The following is a 14,770-nucleotide window of genomic DNA, read 5'->3' on the forward strand; positions in this document are numbered from 1 at the left end:
TGAGTTGCTGCTTCTGTGTAAAAGAGGTTTCAGTCCCTCTGGCTGTGTTTGTTTTGCTGCTTTGGTTCTGTTTGTGGGGTTTTTGTTTGTTTGGTTGTTGTTGTTGTTCTGTTTTTTTCCTTAACCAATTTCTTGCTGATAGGGGAGAGCTCTGTGGGAAACAAACTTTTAAAATAGCCTTCTAGTGCTTTTTTTAAACTCTTGCTTGAGGTTTTAAATATGTGAATTCTTGTGAATTCTCATCTGAGTGCCTATGAGAACTGCCAGCCAAGCCTAAATCGTGCAGGAGGTGCGGCCACGTTAGTATTCTCAGAGCTCTGTGGAACAGGCACTCGGCTCACTTGTGTCTCCTGATAGTTTCAGTACTGTCACAATTTCACCCCTCATGCCTGTTTCTCTGGTATCGCCTGTTTTTCCCAAGGTTACCTGCTATGAATATAATCTTCTCCAGCTCTTCAGTCCCCCACACCCATCTTGAAGAGATTACCAAATGAGATGGTTTTAATAGTGCTAAAAGAAGGAAGGTGATCCCGTCTGCGTTTCTCTTTTAGGCTTGTTTCTGACAGGAAATAAACGCACAAATGACATAGCAATTTCCTTACGTGACATCTGTGAAGTGACTAGCTTTTGAAATAATTAAACCTAAGTATTTAAATATTTTGATAAATCCTGGGTTTAAAATCTGTAAAATTTTCCCAGCTGTTCTGGAACCCACAGGTCCATGCCAAGGTCTCAATCCCAGTACAAAATCCATTTGTTCCTTAACTACTGTTGGGCTGTTGGAGGTAACTGTGGAGTCTATCATTCACCTGTCCAGAAACCAAAACTATGTTCACACCAAGCTAATTGAGATGCTTTGGATGATGCAGCTATCATTCAGCATATGACACAGAAGCCAGAGGATGCACAGTATTAGAGTGATGATAAACCTGAAAACTTTCTTAAAATCAACAGAGAAAAAATGCAGCAATTAAGGGTTTCAGGCGATCATGCCAACTTTACTATGCTTTAAACTAGCTTGCAGCATGCCAGGGCTTAATGTAGTATAAATCAACAGAAATGAAAGAGAAGCTGTCTGTATAGACTATGTGATGCAACTGGCAAGCAAGGCATCAGATACTGAGGTGCTCTGTATAGACTAAGTGCCTACAGGTACAAATGCTGTGTGAAGGAATCATTAGTGACACACACATACACGCTGGCAAACTAGACTGTATTTGATGGAAGGATAAGACTCTCCTACAGCTTTTAACATCATCCTTATCATGATCATCTCATGATAAAATATTAATTTCTCCAGCGTGAATAAAAGCATAACACACCTCCCAAATAATCTCTTAAAATAAGAACAGATTGACACATATCAGAGCAAACCACGTCAGAACGACTGGTCTCAACCTACAGCATTACTACCCAGAGTTCAGAAATGGGAATACCAGTACTTTGTTAGGTCTTACAGCCCCCTCTTTGCTTTATAAACTTATCCAGTGCTTAATGAGGTAAGACATGTTTCCTATTTTAATGCAGTTATCATCTTGTGTGATGATAAGGGGTGTTGATTGTCCCTTGGATATTCATAAATAGCATGAATTTTATTAGTGCTGGGTCACAGAATCAAAGAACGGTTTGGGTTGGAAGGAACCTTTAAGATCATCCATTTCCAACCCCCTGCTATAGGCAGGGATGCCTCCTTCCAGCCCAGGTTGTTCACACCCCCATCCAGCCTGGCCTTGAGTGCTTCCAGGGCAGGAACATCCACAGCCTCTCTGGGCGTCTTGTTGCAGTGTCTCACTACACTCATAGTAAAGAATTTCTTCCCAACATCTAGTCCAAATCCACCCTTTTCCAGTTTAAAGCCATTTCCCCTCTTCCTGTTGCTACATGCCCTTATAAGAAGTCCCCCCAGCTTCCCTGTAGGGTCCCTTCAGGTACTGGAAGGATGCTCTGAGGTCTCCCTGCAACCTTCTCTTCTCCAGGCTGAAGAGCCTCAGCTCTCTCAGCCTGTTCCGGTAGGGGAGGTGCTCCAGCCCTCTGATCATTTCCGTGACCCTCCCCTGGACCCACTCTAACAGCTCCATGTCCTTCTTGTGCTGGGGTCCCCAGAACTGGACGCAGTAATTCAGGTGGGCGTCTCACAAGAGCAAAGTAAAGGGGAAGAATCGCCTCCCTTGACCTGCTGGTCACTCTTCTCTTGATGCAACCCAGGATACAGTCTCATTTTTGTAACAACACTTTTCTAGTGAAGTGCTGAAATAAGGATTTTTAGACCTTTGTCTTCAAGGCTGGAACAGTGTGGGCATTCTTTTGCTTTGCTTGCAGTGAAAGAGCAAAACCCAGAGTTCCGGAGCAGTGACTGCTGCTCTGAATGAGTCTAATCCACTGCCTTTGCTTGTCCCTCTGTGACTACAAATCTTGAGTTTGGGTGATGGCAGCAGAGAGCCAGCTTGTTACTGTATGTGTGTGTGTGTTTGTGTTTTAAATAAACAAACAATGGAACAGCAACTTCAACAAACTGAATGGTGCTAATTTGTTATAGTCTTGCCTTCTGGCAGTGTTGAGTTAGAAGCTGAGAAGTCTGGAATTGATGAGAGAGCTGCTGGTTCTTTTGCTGTGAGGTGTGTGTATAGTTCAGTATGATGGGTCCTGTCCTGAGGAGGTTCCTGATTACATGGTAGAAGTACACAATAGCTGGTGGATTTAATGCTCCTAGCTGTCTATCTCACTCCCGTCCTTGAGATCCCTCTCCAGTCACAGGGATAGTTGAAAGAACAGTGCACTTGTTCCAGAATTGCTGCATTTCTCAACCCAGCTATCAGCTTGTACCCGTGGTGACTCAGAGCCCTAAAGCTGTGCTGCAACTGGAAGGCTGCTGTAAGATAGTCTCTGTTAGAAAGGGTCACGGTGTTCCTTCTCCACCACAGTGAACCCTTGCTCCCAAAGCAATGTACAGCACAGAGCTGCCACCCCATGTACCCCCTGCCAACCATGGCCTATCACACTGAGGAACAGACCCCAAGGTTTGGGACCTTTAGCATCTTCTCTTTCCATGTAATTCACTGGGGTATAGATTCTGCCTAAAACTCTCTAGGATTAGCTGGGAGGTAGTAACAGTCCTTTAGTCACATCCTAGATTCTTGCATTGTGAAGGGAGAATTCTATACGCCAAGGCTCAAAGGTAGCTGGAAAACAGGAATTTTGCATACCATGGGGCCTGTACCTGCTACGTGCGTAGAGATACTATTCCTGAGCTACTTTTCTGAATATGTGGGTATGTTATTGGAAAACAGAGTCATTAGATCAACATCAGGTACACCTACCTGTCTCACTTGTAACACAGTATCAAGACAGGGCTGAGCCTTCTCAGTTGTTGCAGGGCTGCAGGAGCACCCGACACCTCCTGCTCCTGAGCCTTTACGTGTTTCGTGCCACTACTATGCTAAGATCAACTGTACTCTGCAGATATGCCAGAAATTTTAGTGCCTGGTTCTGCCTGTCAGCATCTCCGATGTCTATGCTTTTCCTTTCTCTTCCTGTGTAAAAGGTTTCAGTAGTCTTCGTGTCAGCAGTGAAAATAAATGCCTAATATACAAAGCCCTGTTTAAGAATTGGCAGGAAGTTTCATTTCTGACTGCTGCAGCCTGATGCTCCAGCAGCAGGAAACACATCTGTGTTAAGCAGTTCTCTGTTAATCTCTGCCCTAGAGGGAAAACACAACTATAGAGAAGAGATTCTTGCTTCACAGGAGCAAGAATTGCTGTAATCTGGATGTAAATCTGTACCAGAGCTACTGTCTCGAAACCAGTCCAGTAAGTACCTTCATGCAGCATTCAGCCTTTCTTAAACTCAGTACTGCTGGTATTGCTGAGTGTTTCACAGAGCCCTGATGCTGCAGGTGCAGCCAGCAGTGTGCTGCTTTTATGCAAGGTGCGAGCTTTTGGAGAGTGGGAGCTCCAGTTCAGCAAATGCTCTTGGCTCAGTATAGCCCAGGTCATTAAGTAAACACATTTCACTTCTTCGTTGTGTTGACAAGATATAAAAATCTACAGTGCAGAGCAGTCAGAACAGGACAATCTGAGTACAAAAGCCCTATTCGTTCATTATGGTAGGGATTAAGAAACAGAACTGTGAGGATAAGTATGCAGATAGGAATGATGGGATGTGTCTGAGCCCAGCAGATGTCCAAGAAGAATGAAGACCTCCACATCCAGCTCTCTTTTCATGAAAATGCTTTCTATTTGCCAAGCCACTGCTGTTCTTTACATTCACTCTCATACAGATAAAATTCATTACTGTAAGTCTTTTCCATTCAGCCTTTTATCTTTTAAGGATGAAATGGTAATCAGTATTGTTCTAACTTTTTAAATGTGAGACACGTGCAGTAGAACTTAGCATCTTTCCTGAGAATGTCCCCCTTGATCACCCTGACAGAGCTGACTGCAGAAACTCCTGTAAGAGGAGGATGTGCACTGCAGAGGATACCCTAGGTTTGACAAGCTGAGTGCATCAGTAGGATGTACTTTTTCTTGGCATGAAAAGGATGTTCTTCTTTCGGGCAGGGAATCATATCTTAAGTTTCATGACTCTCGTATGACCTGCAGTTCACTATGAATCAACATCATTTTCAGTCTCCAAGAATGGAGAATAAAGTTATTAGTGAAGGATCATTATGAACAGGAGGGTTCAATATTCTCTTTTCCTTCTTCCGTCCTTGCTCCACAGATGTAGCAAAAGCCAAAGGACTCAGCCTGGATCCATGTCGTAACATCTAGAGATGTTGTGAGAGAAGGATTTCAAGGGCTTGGGAAGGGGAACAGGGAAAAGGGAACAAGACGAAGAATCAGCATTTAAGTGCAACTTCTGTTGCCTATATGTGGGTAATGAGACCATGAAGCTCTGGCACCAATTTTGTTGTTGTTGTTGTTGTTACCCATTATAGAAGCATTTCTAATGGTGATATTAGCTGTCTGAATTCCTGGGCAGTGGGGAAGCTGGTGCAGATACTCTGGGATCTGCTGTTGTTGGATATGTGGTCCCTGGTCTCCCTGAAGCTCAGTGCCATTGGAGTCCTGTATGGAGGTGGACAGAAAGAGTCATCAGGAAAACTGCAGAAGCCTTCCGCTCTTTTTCCGTCACAGATCAGCTCCGGGGAGATGGGTGGAGGGGAGGTTATTTTAGTAGTTACATTTTTAAGGCAGATGGCCATTTTAAAATGTACATTTCAATTTTGATTGCAGTTTTTTAATTGCATTTAACAGCGCCTGGTTCTCCATTCTGCATCCGTGCAGCCACGTTCTATTGATGGCCTGTTGTGATTTCAATGGAACATCATGGGATGTACCTGGCACGTCGGGCAGCACTGGATGGAGGTGCCTTTAGCCCAATGTACCTGGCATGGTAAGCGGCAACCAAGTGGTTAATCTGCATTCTACTGCTCATAGTCTTGGCTTGTACAGCAAGGTGTTCCTGCTTTGCTACAGCCTTGCAATGACTGGAAATCACTTTGCTTTCCTGATGTTAGTGCTTTCATGCACAAAGAGCCTCTATCCTCTTTACCCACGGAGATCTCCTTTGCCTATGCAGTTTGCCATGCAGCAAGGAAGGGACTAGCCATGTCAGGCTCTGCTTGTGCTAGGACAGGAAAAAAGGGACTGGGGACATCATCAGACTCTATCCCTCCCCTTGTCATGGTTTTGGGTCAGGAGCTGGTAGCAGTTGAGCATATATTGCCCACGTACAAAACGTCCAAACTTTGCAGCACAAAGGTACCAAACAGGTGCTTGCGTCTAAAACCAAGCTGCACCATTTCTGTGGGTGTCTTGCAAATTGCTTGAGGGAGACAGGATGGCAGTTCCATCTGGCACTAAATGGAATGTAACAAACTAGATAAGGGCCACTTTAAGTTTGCTGATATGGTATCTTCTGTGAAATAATCCTCCATTCTCCTCCTTTCCATGTCTACACCTGCAACAGCAGCTGCACATCCTGCTCTGTCCTGCATGTTGCTTTCTCTCCCTTCCCCAGTTCTGCAGACCTCTCCCCTGTAGCTTGACATGTTGGTCCTACCTATTTTGAAGTGTGAGATTGATACACTATTGTGAAAAACAAGGGTGCTGCATCCTCCTGTTTTCTGCTTGAGACCATCCCAAAGAGCTTTTGCTGTTCCCCTGCCAATGATGAAAAAGTGCATGTTCTTGCCTCTGCTTCCAAGTTCTGCTGTCTGCCTTCTCACAGGGGTTGGGGATAGAGAACCATTTGAGCTAACACAGATCATGCATTCCTCTGTCTGCCTCTGCTGCTTTGGAATGTGAATACATTTACAAGGTATGGGCTAATGACCTGCCAACTGCAGCAACTGGGGGGAAGGTTAGCAGCCCTGAAAGACCACTTCACTAGTACCTCGGGAAAGTCATAGAAGTAAGTTCTCTAGGGGAATGGGGAAAGGAAGATCAGATGAGCCAGCAAAGAGTAGGAAAGCCCTTCCCACAAGGGTCTTCCAATTCTCTAAAAAGGTTAGTTACTCTGAAACAGAAGGGTGAAGAATCCACCTGTTTCAGTTTCACCTCGATACTGTAGTAGCTGGACACAGCATTTTTAATGTTGGAAGTAACTTGGTGGGAAAAAGCAACAAAGAAAGCAATTGGTTTTGTTTGTCTTGTTCTTCCCCATGCTCACTACCGCATGTCTACTTGGTGCAGCAGAACTGCTTAGCAAGGAAGAATAATAAGTAAGCAGGACCCTATTTTTTCCTAAGTATATGATAACATGCATGTTAGGCTAATGCTTTAATGGCATCTAATTCAATACATCACATTTAGTCTGTTTGCTGATTTTTATCTGCAGTACTGTTAGTTCACTGTTCCAGTGCTTGGTATATAGCCTTCTCATTCATCCACAAATCCTCTCCACAAAATGAGTGATTCCTTAGATCTGTTTTTGACTGATTCTTTGCTTCACTATTGTTGCTTCTTAAAAGGTGAACAGCATTCGTATGCTAGAATCTATAAAATGGGTGAAATCAAATAGCAGCTCCTACTAGATGCTGCTAAGATAACACATTTAGCATTTATTGAGGGATTACTTCTAGGAAAAGATTTAGGAATATTAAAGAGACTCAAATCTGTAATGAATATGTAGATTTTATACTATTTACAGGGAGTGAAGGGATTCCTCTTCTCCTGTACGTTGGTAACCTAATTTTCAGTGATTTCCAAAGTCTTTACAGAGATGGAGAACAAATTACATTTTTTCTGTTTTGTAGTGAGAGCAGCAAAGCTCCTGGAGCTGCTGGTGTGTTCTCCACAGTCTCCAGGCTCACTGGATGACTGTGTGCTCAAGCCTGGGCACAGCAGCTCAAAGTTACCCAGCTCCTTGGGCATTATTGCTTGTGAAAATGCTTTTAGCTTGCGTAGCTTTGTTCAATGTGTGGCATTTGCTTGCAGCATTGCTGTAATCTGTGATTTGTGCTCTGCATTTTTCATATCTTTGCATGTGCTGTGTTGCAGTGTCATGGATATGGTGGAGTCGTAGAGAGCCTCAGTCTTGCTTTCTTCCTTACTTGCACAAGAATACCTAAGCAAGTTCTGCTTTGAAAACTGTGTGTTTTGAATGACTAGGAAGCAACCTAAACCTGAAAAACCATCTCTAATTCTATTTGACCAAAGCCTTCTGATCCTGTTCTAAATGCAAAGGAGTGAAATTCTGCACACCAAATTCAATGCTGAAAGACTGTGACCCTCAGCGAGATATCTATATGTTCTTCATTTTGTTGCTGTTGTTTTTTGTTTTAACAGAGGACTCCCCCTGAATGGGGAATTTGTGGTCTTTTTTTTTTTTATTTATTATTTTATTTTATTATTTTATTTCTTATCTTGCAGAAAACAGAAGAGGAAAGGTTCTTAAAAATTATACTGAAATACACAAAATATAAACCACTGATTTTTCAGGGTCTTTTGGGGCTTTTGTTATTAATACTGGTGGTGATGTTGTCCATGTCTTCAAGGTTTGTTAAGAACAATTCTCTTCAAACTGATGGATAGGAAGGCCTTCGTAAGGCTGCACCTGCCATTTGTTTGGGAAGATCTGCTCAGTTTTATACAGGACTTAGCCTTGTAGTTATCTTTGATCCCACGCTTTCCACCAGAAGTGAGAACTTAGGAATGCCGTAGGTCAAGGAATAATGCATACTTCTCCTTTTGCTAACAAGATTTCCAGCATTCCCCTACCCACAAAATGCATCACCACTAAAGAAGGGTTTATAATTGGTCAACTCTGGAAAACATCTGGAATTAATTTATTTGTGTCCAGGACTGTATAAGATACATAAGATGGATATGCCAACAAAGGTACGTCAGTCAAAGGGTATGTTCTGACCCATGTTGCTGTCCTGGAAAAAAACCCTCAGTGGGCAATTATTGACAAATGTTTATATTTGAAGCTCTAAACTTGGCTGAAGGTTTTGCCTGCCCCGATCTATTACATTCATCTTGTTGGGGCTGCTAAATCCATGTTAGACTTCAGCTAACAAATTTAAATTTGATAGATAGTGTTGTAGTGCTTAAACTTGACTGCTGCATTTAAAACCTACTACAGGTAATAGCCTACCTCATACTTATGTCCTACTGAAGTTTTACTTCTGTAAAATTTGACATGAGATAAATACAGGTAATTTAAACAATGTGTACTATGCTAATTTTTCTGCTGCAGAACATACTGAGTTTTAATAGTAACATTATCTTCCTCATAGAGGCCAGTAAAAAGCAAAATATAATTCTGGGTCTGCTTTGAGGGCTTTCTCTGAAGGCTCATTACCTCATTACCTCATTTCAAGATCATTTAAGGCAGAAGGGTTCCCATTTGTAGCTGCAACTAGCCTTCACTTTTTTCAAAGGCTTATACAAACATGACTTTGGAGATTTCTAGACCTATGCTTCAAGTGCCATACAAATGGGGAGCAAACTCACTTTGATTTCAGGAACGCATATTTTTTTGTTAGCCTGTTCAGGAAAAAAGTGCTGGCTGTGCTCTTTCCTTTCTCTTCCAGCATTTCTCTTTATGGAACTCTTAAAAATTATATTGAGGGACTTTGCATATTATATGCAAGGAGAAGCACCATTATATTTGCAGTGCAGTAATAGGTGGTCTCTTGATACTGCTGAGCAGAATGCATTCATATCTAGAGGCAGAGTGTTATGTTGCAAGCCAAGTTTTTGTCCTTCCCTATGAATATATCTTGGTGACCCAGAAGTAAGTGCTTTTACTGGCCTGGTCAGATAAAAGTGGGCTTTTGGTGCCTCTCTTGTTGCTTCTTCCTTCTAATTGGCAGTTCTGGAAGAAAGCTACTACAGCCAGACACACTGCCTGTGTGCTGCAGCTCTGATGTAACCATCTACAGCAAAACTTGTTAAAGAGCTCAACATTGTTCACAGGTGGTAATGCCTTTATGTTTTTGAGAAGTGGCAGGATGAGTTTCCATGACAGAAACACTATAGAGAGAGAAGAAAACACTGGCTAAAACCATGGCAAGCCTGTGTTTCCTTCTTTGGCTGGGACCCTTTTTAAAGCCAGACATCTTGAGAAGTATTATTGAGCAGTAAGTAAGAATAAGGTATGAAGGAGGCTTTTTAAACAAACAAATAAACAACTATGGAGATATCACTCATTATCCCTTTTCTTGTGTACACATACTTGACACAGAGTAGATAAGCCCAGATCAGCCCAACACTTTATCATTTGAAATTTGAAGTGACGGAATGGAACACACAAGCAATAAAAGCATTAAGTCAAGATGATTTTAAGAGAATAATCCCTTTATTTCAATGGATGTAGGGTCTGCTCCTCCTTCAAAAGAAGAAATCTATTTCAATAATAAGATGAACTGGGAAAGAAAGGGAGAAGGGGAGAGCTAAAGGTAGCTGGTTTACGTTTGAAGCTCAGAAATTATTTTAAACAAATTTAACATTAACAGCTATATGCCTATTAGAAGTAGTAGCTGACACTTTCAAACAAAAATATCATCATCATCAACAACAAAAAAAATAAAATTAATCTTGGATTCTGAATGCAGCCCCAATTTTGAATTCTAGCTTCTATATGTTCTCATATCTACCAGATTTGCAGGTGGCAGTTACTTTGGATCCTCCTCAAACCAGCTGTTTAATAAAGGCCATCAGTATAAATCAATATAAATATCTAAAATAAACTACATTGTAAATACCATTAGTGAAATACATGAACTACACAGAGGTAACCACAATCTTACTCTCTTCCCAGTATTTCAGGGTAGAGAGACTGTGAATTGAGATTATCTTTCAAAACTAAGGGAGAAAAATTAACTTAAGAAAACACTTTCAGATTGTTAAATATTCTTGGTAGCATTTAGCTAGTTCAGCATCCTGAATTTCAGGCAGTGCAGGGTTGATTCTAGCACTTAATATTAGTGGATTAGGATATGGACATTGCCTGGGGGGTGGTTTTTAAAGCAGCCTTTCGTAAGGAGATTTCCCATTGACACCTCCATGTCATTAATTCCATCTCCACTGGATTTAGTTGCTATATGTCATTTTCTCAACCCCAGAGCCGCTGGGGTTTAATGTGCTGTAAGACAAGAAACAAACTACATGTTAAAGCAGGGAAGCTGAAGCTTATGCTAATTATTTTACATGCTCAGATATGCAAATAGCAGATAGTTAATTTTTTTCCTTCCTTTTTTATCCTTCTCCTCATTCCTCCTTCAGATTTATGTTAGGAAAGGCAAACTGCTTTCCCCTGTACCTAACTATTGTTTTCTCACTAGTGTCTTTTGAATAGTAATTCCAGCCAACAATGATTTCTTTTGTAAAAATCTAATTTTTGAGACTTGAAATCTTAGTGTGAGTAATACTTCTCTCTGTATTCCAAGCAGGCTCACAGCTTGCAAGGCTGGATCATACCTGAAGCACCTTAGTCAGTGTCAAGTTGAAGAAAGACTACACACTGTTAAGCCGGTCTACTAAATGTAGACGTGTTTGAGTGGAAACAGCAGGTTCACACTTCCCATCATCCTGTTTTGCAGGTGGTAAAGTGAAGGTGAAAGGAAGCGAAGGTGGAGATGGAACTGCCAAATCATGCCAAACAACTGCTACTGCAGCTGAACCAGCAACGAGCCAAAGGTTTTCTCTGTGATGTGATCATTGTGGTAGAAAATGCCCTGTTTCGTGCCCATAAGAACATCCTGGCAGCCAGCAGCATGTATTTCAAATCCCTTGTCCTGCATGACAACCTGATTAACTTAGACACGGACATGGTGAACCCCACCGTGTTCCGGCAGATCTTGGACTTTATTTATACTGGTAAGCTCTTAACGACTGACCAGCCCGGTGAACAGAACTTCAGTGCTCTCCTCACCGCAGCAAGCTACCTCCAACTGCACGACCTGGCAGCGCTCTGCAGAAAGAAGCTGAAGCGGAACAGCAAGTCCTTCGCTGGCAAGGCCAGTGGCCTTGGTGTTGGCAGATCTGCCAGGAGTCAGAGACTTTCCACTGCTTCTGTCATTCAAGCTCGCTATTCAGGGTCAAATGAGGGGTTGAAGGGCTCGCATTCAAAGGAGCTGTCAAAGGGAAAGCTCTCTGATGATGAGGTCTTTATCAGCAGCTCCAATCAAGAGAACTGTCACTCCTTAAGCAGGGGAGCCAGTAAGAATTGTGGTGGGGGTGGTAGTGCAAATGGGAGCACTGGTGACCAGGAGCTAGGCCTCGATTTGTCCAAAAAAAGTCCATCACTCCCTGCTGCAGCCTCCCACGATGACACGCAGCACAGCGAAAGCCAGCATGGCTCTCCTCAATCTGCCTCAGCCCCTGCAGCCAACAGTGCCTCATCATTTGACGAGTCTGGAGTCGGAGCCCCTCACAGCATAGCAGACAGCAGTGACCCCATGGAGATGGATCTGAGTGAGGAGTGCCACCACTCGCTGACGGAGAGCAGCCAGCGCAAGGGTCTCCGGCATTCGTCCCGTAAGAAGGAGTGGGTCAAGAAAGACAATGCCTTTGACCGAAAAGATGGGGGCAAAGACAGGGATGAAGGCGAAGGGCTGCCCAATGGGATCTTACTGGGGCCCTTGTCCAAGTCTGTGGAACGGAGCCTCGCTGGGGCTTACTGTGCAGACATGCCCTACTCGTGTAAGGAGGAGGTAGAAAATGGTAAGGAGAACAGTGATGACAGCGGCCAGAGTGAGAGCGAGAGTGGTGGGCATACCAGTGCCAACTACATCTACCGGCAGGAGGGGTTTGAACCAGTGGCGTATGGTGACAACCTGTATGTCTGCATTCCCTGTGGCAAAGGCTTCCCCAGCTCTGAGCAGCTGAATGCCCACGTGGAGACACACACTGAGGAAGACCTTTACATCAAGGAGGAAGGCACGTATGGCGGCAAGGATGAAGCTGAGGATTTGTCCAACCCCAACCAATCCTACTCTGCGGAGTCCCGGCCCTTCAAGTGCTCTGTGTGTGAGAAGAGCTACAAGGATCCAGCGACACTGCGACAGCATGAGAAGACTCACTGGCTGACGCGGCCTTTCCCTTGCAACATCTGTGGCAAGATGTTCACACAACGGGGCACCATGACACGGCACATGCGCAGCCACTTGGGGCTCAAACCCTTTGCTTGCGAGGAATGCGGGATGCGCTTCACCCGGCAATACCGACTGACAGAGCATATGCGTGTCCACTCAGGAGAAAAACCCTACGAATGTCAACTGTGTGGTGGGAAATTCACCCAGCAGCGCAATCTGATCAGCCACCTGCGAATGCATACCTCTCCCACATAAGCCAAAGACTCCAGAATGAGCTTCGAGCCCATCCGCAGTGATTTACCTTTCTGTAAGACTTGCTGCTTAAAAAAAAAAAATAGAAAAAAAGAAAAAAAAAACAAAAAGGGGGCAACTCCCCATACTCTGTTCAGACATGGGAGGCCTAAACAAATTTAGCTTTAACATGTTTTAGAAAAAGTTTTTTGTTTTTTTTTTTTTAAAAAAAGAAAGAAAGGTCCACAGCTGAGCTGATGCATTTAGTCCAACTGTCCCTCAAAATCTTGGTGATCAAGCATGAAATGTCACTTCTTTCCCTGTGCACTGACTTCACTGTCATTTTGATAATCTGAAGTAAGGAGGACCACAGGAAACTTTTGTCTCTGCTGGATCCAGCCTCCCTGTTTCTTTCCTATACAATGCTGCGGCCCTAGTCATGTCCTCTCTTAAAATCAAACTCAGTAGGGTATTTCTTGCCATTCAAAGGAAAATACCATACGTCTGTGAAAAAACATTGCATTGCCCTCACAAACGCGGAAGCTGTGTCTGTGGGCCATCTTGCAGGGTTGGCAGCCCCACTGGATGCCATGGTAAAGCCACAGCAGTGGTGGAACCCACCACCCACCCTGCTGGGCTGGCCATGGTGGGGACAGCCATCTACCTAGGCATGCAGTGCCAGGGTGCTTTACTTAAAGACATGGTGATGCTTTCCATGCCATCCCTTGCTCATTTGGTTTTAACCTTAATCCTTGGCATAAGTAAAAACACGCCGCCTTTTCCCACAAAACATGCAAACCTCTTCAGCCTTACCCATGACTGAACAGGGACTGGATGCCCTGGGAATTTCTTTCAGTGAGCAGGGGGTCGTCTTTACTTTTCTAGTAGTTTCGTATGAATATTCTTTGCTTAGAGGTACTTTTATTAAAGGAAAAACCATTGTAATGTTTATGTGAATGTTTGAACTGGAAGGTCTGAGGTTAATCCTATGGTGGGTGGGTAGGGAGGGGGTTTGATGTAGGCTGGACTTGCTACAAGTTCTTTAGGTACTTTTTTATTATTGTTTTTTTTTTGTTCGTTTGTTTGTTTTTGTGTGTGTGTGTGTATGTTTTTCGCTTTCCTCCCTCACTAAAGAACAAGTCTGTGTGGACAGACTTGTTACCTTTGCTACCTCTTGAATTCATGAGAACAATAAGATGGTTAGTGAAAGATTAGGCTTTTTTTTTTTTTTCTCTTATTGTAAGTAATTAAATGTATAAAAGTAGAAGCTAAATTAAATTAAGGGATTTTTACCACCCTGTCCTTCCATCAAAAGTCAGCTAGAGAAATGTTAAAGCAAAGCTCGGCCAAAGACAAAGCAAAAAATATGCTGAGCCAGAAGCTGTGCTGGCTGCTTGGACTGGCTCACTTGCGGTCTCTTGGCTGTTTGTAGTCACTTTTAGCTAAAAGAAGTAAACTTCTCTGAGCTTTCTGGGCCCTTTCCAGCTTTGTTTATTGAATCTGAATACTGTGGGGAGAGGAAAATGCATCCCCCCCCCATCTTCCACTTCCCCAGCACATCTGGGTCAGTCTGTAAACACCTGGCAGGACAGAGGGTGAGGGCATAGCAGCCTATAATTTACTAGAATCCAGAGTGCAATAAGGTGGAGGAGAGGAGGAAAAAGCAAACCAAAGTGTTTCATATCCTCCCTTTTACACAGTTTAACACACGCACACAAAAAGAAAGAAAAATGAAAAGAAAAAGAAACAAAATGTTCTTGCAACATCTGCATAAGACATCACAGCCAACAGCTGCTATTGGTTTAGGAGAAGAGACAGAGAACTTAGCCCACCAATTCTTGGCCCCCTTGACTTTGTTGGCGTGACCTTGTGGAAAGCTATGGCTTATTTCAAGCCTCCCGTGACTGTGGTGGTAAAAATTCACAGCCAGTAGAATCATCCCTTCTGAACTGAGAAGTTTACACTTGTATTTTTTCTCTCTTTTTTATTTCCCTC

The 14,770-nt window shown here is 43.2% G+C and overlaps 1 protein-coding gene across 2 annotated transcripts in view; it reads left to right on the forward strand.

Annotated features, from left to right (window-relative positions):
* Window positions 1-13,753, forward strand: part of HIC2 (HIC ZBTB transcriptional repressor 2) — a 63,197-nt gene extending 49,444 nt beyond the window's left edge. The window contains exons 2-3 of one of the 2 annotated variants that reach the window (XM_072351104.1): window positions 5,256-5,394; window positions 11,051-13,753. In XM_072351104.1, the coding sequence (XP_072207205.1) occupies window positions 11,087-12,799 (1,713 nt within the window). In that variant the 5' untranslated portion in view covers window positions 5,256-5,394; window positions 11,051-11,086 and the 3' untranslated portion in view covers window positions 12,800-13,753. The remainder of the gene's footprint in view (window positions 1-5,255; window positions 5,395-11,050) is intronic. The other variant, XM_072351105.1, reaches the window with a different exon arrangement.
* The last annotated feature ends 1,017 nt before the right edge of the window (window positions 13,754-14,770 follow it).

The sequence above is a fragment of the Excalfactoria chinensis genome, chromosome 16 (genome assembly GCF_039878825.1).
Source record: "Excalfactoria chinensis isolate bCotChi1 chromosome 16, bCotChi1.hap2, whole genome shotgun sequence".
Lineage (NCBI taxonomy): Eukaryota > Metazoa > Chordata > Aves > Galliformes > Phasianidae > Excalfactoria > Excalfactoria chinensis.